Raw genomic sequence first — 7,608 nt, forward strand, 5'->3', positions numbered from 1 at the left:
ATGAAATATTAACATTTATAAACATATAAGTAATATGAACTAAACATTTGAGTGTAATAATACAAATTTTAGCGGTAATTTATTCTGCTATACAAAGAACTATTGTTAACTAATAATTTAATCAAGGACCTCGCTTCGTTATTAAAGATTTAAAAACGTGTTTTATTTTCATACTCCGAAAACCATTCAATGAGATTCACATAAATCTTTAATTTCAATGTTTTTTTAAATTTTCTCCTATATACCCATAAGTTTATTTCTTTGTAGACAGATTAAATATTTTTTTTATAGAAGCATATTATAGATGTTATAATTAAAATTTCCTTTAGGAGAGTTTGCGCGAATTTGACATTATGTTTTTTTTTAGTCTGAATAAAATTATACTTTAAGAAATGAGAACATATCTACACGAATACAAATACTATACAAAGCCGAAACCTAAAAGTGCCATTCCTTTATGGCCATAAGTTTAATAAATAGTTTCTCCGTAAATAGCGCCATATAATACATAGATTATGATAATACAGGCACAGATAATTCAATAAAGAACACAAAAATTTTAGCTTTGCGAATCAAGGCGTACTCAATGATTCAGCATTAAAAAATGTTTTGAACTCAAAACGGGTATTCTGTTTATTATTCCACTAACTTACATGCCTTAGACCTGAGTGGCGCGGTTATCCCATATTATAAACATATTATATTCTAGTATTTTCTTGTGTTTGGTTTCACGCGAGTATTATACATTTAGAAATTAAAAACTTTTCAACGGATTTTAAACGCGATTTATTCATTATATTAGCGAGCGTGGTCTCCCCGTGACCACGCTCGCTGTAAAGTGTTCGAAACGTCGGGTTAATAATATAATGAATAAATCGCGTTTAAAATCCGTTGAAAAGTTTTTAATTTCTAAATATTATATTCTTGTAGGCATCTATAGATATTAGATACTATAGATCCTACGAACATTATAGACGCCAAAATTTTTAACTATGGATGGATGTCGTATATATATATGGATGATTGTTACTCTTTCACGCAAACATACTGAGCCGATTGCAATGAAATTTGGTACTGGAATAACACATAGGCAACAGCTGTGCCCCGCAATTTCACCCGCGTAAGCTTTTGTGTTATTCCAGTTGTCGTAAGCACCAAATTTCATTGCAATCGATTCAGTAGTTTTTGCGTGAATGAGTAACATACATACACACATCCACAAACTTTCGTGTTTATAATATTAAGTAGGATATTTGGGGCTATCTAGTATATATAATCACTAAGTTTGCACTGCACATTGGATACTTTTACAATTACAAGGACATTCCGCCATCCTCATTGATAAGTATGTTTTACAAATTGAGTTTCACCTTCTCTTACAATGTCATATCTATTGAACAAAGTATAATGAACATTAATAGTAGATCTTAGTTGTATAAAGCATACGAAAGATTACTGGGTTTGAATTAGCCGTAGACCGCCCAGCCAATTCCATCAACACTCTATAAAATAACCCTTTAGTTTAAAGAATCCCACGAAACTATAATACTTTAGATAGGAATCCAGAAGTTTATTGAATCTCAAACAATCGCGTAGAAACCGTGCTTATGGGCTGTAACGATCATGATAGTGAAAATTCACTCACGACTCCATTAGACGCTATAATTAATTATTCATAATACTATGGCGAGGCATAATTAACTGGAGAGTTACATTTAATTTAATACTAGCTGCGCCCCGCTGTTTTACCCGCGTAAGTAAGCATCCCGTAGGAATATCGGGATAAAAAGTTACTAATATGTTATTCCAGTTCTCCAGCTGTCTACGTAACAAATTTCATTGCAAACGGTTCAGTAGTTTTTGCGTGAAAGCGTAAGAAACACAAACACATCCTTATAAAATTTAGGCATTTGTAATATTAAGTAGGAGTGGGAAATAGAATTAGTAGGATAGTAGGACTAAATTATCCTCGTATAAAATATGGAATATATATAACATCATTGAGATAACGCATATTTCTGGTCTCTATTTACCACTTTTTAACAACCCTTTATATTTTTACGTTAGCAAATAATCGGACTCCTTTAGAGTCACAGACCGACAGATTTAAATCAAACTTTGTACACTTATCAAGGATCGGTGGCAATACTATAATTTCATGAGTGATTCTTATTACTGTTATTAAGATAGCCAGGATTATATAGTTTTCTTTCAATCTGTGGAGCGCAGTGAGACAATTTAGTTGATTCTAGAGTACCTATTAATTTATCTCTTCGAATCAAATATTCGATACTTAACGATTTAAGTCTTCAAGCGACTACCATACTCTTCTACCAACCTCTATGGATATGTGTCATACAAGGTTGGTAGAAGAGTCACATCGACGAAAGTCTCATGGACTTGAGAGCTATGTACGAAGGGGTTTGTATACACACTACTTACGTAGGTACTTACTTCTTTTGATCCCTACTAATATCATATTAATGTTCTTCTTATGGATGAAATGAATGATTTTTTTATCGTACGCCACATAGCATACATTGAAATTTTAATAATATATTAGAAAATAATACCCAGAAGTCCTTATCGCTGGCAGCGATCTCTACCGAGCAACACGAAAAGAGACACTTCACTTCACTTCTTAACTTTTTAGCTTCTTCGTAGCCATAGATTAATTACTCATAAAATAAACCTTGCACGCACTCCCTTGCTCTTCTGACGCAATTAAAAGTAGACAGTAATAAAATCCTACTCACCTAGTACGTAATTGTTTGGAAACTGTATAACACTGATTTTATTGTAACCATCAACAATAGACCAGTGTCGTCATGACACAAAACTAAATTGCAATCAGCGTTATACATCTCGTACCTTCATTCATCCCTAGTCACGCTTTGAAAGTTTTAGAAATCGAAGTAGATGCCTAATAAATCTTTCGAGGTTTTAATTGGTTGTATCTATAAGATAGCTCAATACTGATACATATGTTATTGACAACAATCAAGTGTATATTTTAAAAGGTTCACTTTAACCTTTGGCTGTTGGAATAGTCGGATAGTGGGAGAGAAATTGTCAGTAAAAAAATAATCACAAAACTAAGAATGTAGTAGACTATGAACTATATGTATAGATAATATAAAAAAAAAATCTTAGAATTTCTGAATTATCATTTAATTAAGTACTAAAATAGAATATAATTTATGAAGAATTTTGCAATATACTAAAATACTGCTAAATTTTAAACTTTAAAAACAGATTACGATAACTTTATTTTTGCAATTTCTTCACTTATTACATATATAAGTTTGGTTAGATATAAATAATATTAAAATCAGAATACATTGTCTGTCAAGGATCTAGTGGTACAGCGTCTAAAAAGCGAGGTCATCTGATATTCGCAACAAAGTCGAAACTAAAGAATGCTGATCGTCTTTTAGTAAAATGTGAATCATCTCGACTCGCTGCATAATTTTAAGTATCGTTATAAGCTGTAGCATATTATCTTATATTTGTATTACATGTGACATTTTTTTAAATCGAATACATACGAAATTATTTCGGCTGTTTAAAACTTATTCTTCGGAAAGGGTCATAGACAAAAAGGAAATTAAAGACTTACTCTTCTCGTAGAACCAACACTGCTGGCGAGGCTCTCGACGTCATAGTGCCGTGCGAACTCGTAGGGGCCCGGATAATCCCGGGACACACATTGCCCCATAGGCTCGTCACCACTCACAACAAATTGTTAACGATATCACATCTGGCAACACAGTGTTTTCGGTTTTTATATTTCCCGCTTTAAAATTCAAAATTAATTTTACAGATAAAAAAGAAGGAATGAATTTATTATTTAAAGAGTTCGGAAGCATTCATTTAATTAACTGCACAAAGAATGAATCGAATTAAAACGTTTTTGTGCGTTCTGAAGGTTGTTTATAAAATTTACACCCACGCTTGATTGATAGTGAATGAGCTCAATAATATTACCTTCTGTTTTAATATTGTTAGCATTGCATAGCTATTAGCTGCTAATGAATAGATAATAATAGATAATTGTTAGGTGATATTCACTCATGTGAAATATCACCGGTTCTTATAATAATTATAAACGTTATTGTAGATAATAATTAATATATTTCGTCCATTAAGTCACAAAACTTATAAACTTTATTGTGTGCAGATTATTATGCAAATAATACAAGTGTAAAAATGAAGACTTTTTAATCAAAATAATTAATATTCCTTATTATAATATTACTTCACCAAACTATTTACCTAACACAACACGTTTCAGTACTTTTAAAAAAACTTTTTATATAGCATTTCACAATGTTTACATTTTACACTGATCGAATTTTGGCGGTCACCTGTCAAACGCAACACGTGCGCATGCGCGGTGCGCGCGCTACGCTAAGCCCAACTGGCGGCGTGTCTATTGGACGGCTTGAAGCGCTCGCGCCGGACGCCGGGTGGGAGCGTCTTTTCATTATGCGATACGATTTTGATAGCCTCTATCAGAGCCTCCGACATTTATTTTTAAGAACATTTTTCTATGTATACCATGCCTATTCATACCACATTCCTATTCTAATATTAAGTAAGCATAGTATTATTGTACTATAATATGTTACGTTAATTAAGGATAGTTGTATGGAAACATAAAGTTTAAATATAAAATATTACGAAAAACGACTACTTTCATACGTACTTAAATACATATTTCAACAATGTTTAAATCGAAAACCGTCGATGACATGACACGAAATTTAGATAGATATTTATACAATTTAATGTACTTGCATTACACTATTATTTTCATATTTGAGAACAAAATTGATTATTACCTACAAATCACAAAAATTTCGACTGCTTTATGTATATAAGAACAAATATAAATTTAAAGACAATATCGTGTCGTGTAAAAACATCGACGCGAGCCATGTCCAGCTGTTGTCATGGAGTATCGTAAACCGTAGTGACTCATTCAACTCATACTGATGCAGCTCAAATGACGGTGATAGACTACTTAATAAATTATCAAATTTGAATGATGGTATTATATTTCATTTAGAATTAAAGAATGGTTCATTGATACATTATATTTAAGCTGCCTAATGTACCTACCAAATATTATAATATTAATTGTAGATTTCTTAATTATGAGGACACACATTATAATAGATATTTCGTGTCATATTTATCACATAAAATACTTTATTATCAATATTATACTTTATTAAAGCCGAAATCCATTAACGAATTCAAATAGCTAGGTACTTTATAATTAAACGAATGTATTATATTTTATGAATTTTACTTTGACTATCAATGAAAGCCAGGATAACTATTATATTACACATTGCATGTTTTATGTAGTTGTACATGTGTAATTTGTCGTACAAAGTCCAGTATTGGGGTTGAACACGGATGTGGAAGGACAGGTGTAGGTGTACTGTTCGAGCGTGCCATCGCTCAGCTCAACACACAAGTAGTAAGTTTGACACGTCGTGTCTGACGTGTCAGCGATCCTGCCAGTTGTTGTACACGTGTCAGTTGTAGTACTAGTGCTATTATCAGACGTTGCAGGACAGGTATAGTTCGAATCGCAATACGTAGTATTCGGATTGAAATAAGTCGTATTAGGGCAGGTGAGCGTAGTTTCTTCGAACGTGCCATTAATGCTCACACATTGAATGTAGCTCGAGCAGTCAGTCGAGTTCGAGTCAGCCACGTATCCATCTTCAGTGCACACAGACGTGCTGGAATCGGTGGTATTTGTCGTATTCGTGGAAGTACACTCGTAATCGGTTGTGCAAACTTGAGTGGTGGGATTGAATAGGGACGTAGTTGGACACGTGTAGTTGTAGGCTGTGAATGAACTGGTGGAGCTGATATAGACGCAGAGGTAATAGTTTTGGCACGTAGTGTCGTCTGTGTCAGCGAAACGACCCGCGGTCGTGCAGTTCACAGCCGCGTGTGCCTGCCAAGCGGCGCAGGAAATCTGCAATATTATAGATTTATAGATATAGATATATTATACATAGAAACTTGCACGATTCTGGTACAATAAGCACTGGATAAAAAAGTAAAAATGTAGGAATTATGTTATTACTACATATATATATATATATATATATATATATATATATTTATATATTTATATATATATATATTACACATTCAGAATATTAAAACAATTCATTTCATAACAAAATCAATAAGACAATTTTTTATCTTTTTAATTAATATTAAATATTTGGTACATAACTACAATTTTTTTTTTATGTATGATGGTAAGCGCTACCACCGCCCATGAACATTTGGAGAGGCGTAACGTCGATTACAGACCTAACGCCGCTACAAAGTAGATTGCCGAGTTCAAATTGGAAAGAAAGGATGGACGAGAGAAATAAAGGAAAGGGATGGGAAGGGCAAGGAAAAGGATATAGGCCTCCGGCTCCCCCACTCACCGAACGAAACACAGCAGTATGCTATTTCACGCCGATCTTCTGTGGGGCTGTGGTATTTTCACGATGCGAGTAGACCTAATCCGTGCCGAAGCGTGCTCGACTACCACATACAACTATTTTCATACAAACTCATTCGAAACTTTTTATCATCTCTTTCTAGACTAATTAGAGGTTTAAAATCTGTCACTTACCAACATTTATATAATTGTATTATATAGTACTTACGTGATATTTTAATGATATAAAATTAAGCAAAAATTATTCAAGGGATATGAATTTATCCACAATCAATAATCAACTTAATTAATAGTACTTACTATAAAAATCACAATTAATAGTTTATCCGTCATCATTGATTCACAATAAAGTGGAAAAATTGTTATCCATCCGTCCTTTATATTTCTAAAAAATAATATTTATGGCACCAATAGCAATAAGTAATTCAGGTTTTGATAATTTCAATAATCTTTAAGGTAAATATGCCGCATATATATTATCAATGAATCAATGCAATTATGTACTTATCTTTAAAGCATTTTTCCTAAAGTCGTAATATTTTATTTCTGAGGTCATGCACATTATTACAACAATAATAATAATCAGACCGATATAAAATGTGTACATGTTTTAAGTTTTTTGCAGAAGAAATAAAACGATTAAAAGAATTTTCATAGTATTATAGAACAATTATTATTGAAAAAGTATCAACCCACCTTTTAATTGTCATAACTAGACCAAATTTAAATGGTCTAGACAAAGTCAAACGAATGATAACCACCAACTTTTTTTTAAATTGGTTGCTAATGCTTTTCCGTTTCTTTTCATACATAAGTTAAAGTAACAGAAAATATTTCAAAAATAGAACATTGTTAAAACTCTTCAATTTGGCGCCATTTGTATTTGTAAATTATAATGAAGAAACACAAAATTCATAAAAAAAACTATTGCAAGAAACGAAATTCCATACTGATGGCAAAATGATAAAGAAAAACATTTAGCTTGGTGGTTGCAAGATATTATAATATGTCTTAAAGCTTTCACGTTGTAGTTATGGGATTCTTATCGCCATTATGGAAGAAAAAAAGTTATTGGATTCGAAGTTGACATTGATGACATTAAATGTGACGTTGACACCTCA

The 7,608-nt window shown here is 32.4% G+C and overlaps 2 protein-coding genes across 8 annotated transcripts in view; both read right to left on the minus strand.

Moving 5' to 3' along the window:
• The window catches only part of LOC119840344, an 83,129-nt gene extending 78,709 nt beyond the window's left edge, over positions 1–4,420 (minus strand). For all 7 annotated transcript variants that reach the window (XM_038366911.1, XM_038366912.1, XM_038366910.1 and 4 more), the window contains exons 1-2: positions 4,276–4,420; positions 3,620–3,760 (exon numbers count right to left, since the gene is read on the minus strand). In XM_038366911.1, coding sequence (XP_038222839.1) covers positions 3,620–3,718 — 99 coding nt within the window. In that variant the 5' untranslated portion in view covers positions 3,719–3,760; positions 4,276–4,420. The remainder of the gene's footprint in view (positions 1–3,619; positions 3,761–4,275) is intronic.
• Positions 4,421–5,368: 948 nt separating this feature from the next.
• LOC119840578 (chitin-binding domain protein cbd-1-like) lies at positions 5,369–6,667 on the minus strand. The gene is made up of 2 exons (XM_038367266.1): positions 6,662–6,667; positions 5,369–6,001 (listed from the first exon to the last, which is right to left on the minus strand). The coding sequence occupies exons 1-2, from the start codon at positions 6,665–6,667 to the stop codon at positions 5,369–5,371; spliced, it is 639 nt and encodes a 212-aa protein (XP_038223194.1).
• Positions 6,668–7,608: the final 941 nt, after the last annotated feature.

Source organism: Zerene cesonia, chromosome 6, assembly GCF_012273895.1.
Source record: "Zerene cesonia ecotype Mississippi chromosome 6, Zerene_cesonia_1.1, whole genome shotgun sequence".
NCBI lineage: Eukaryota > Metazoa > Arthropoda > Insecta > Lepidoptera > Pieridae > Zerene > Zerene cesonia.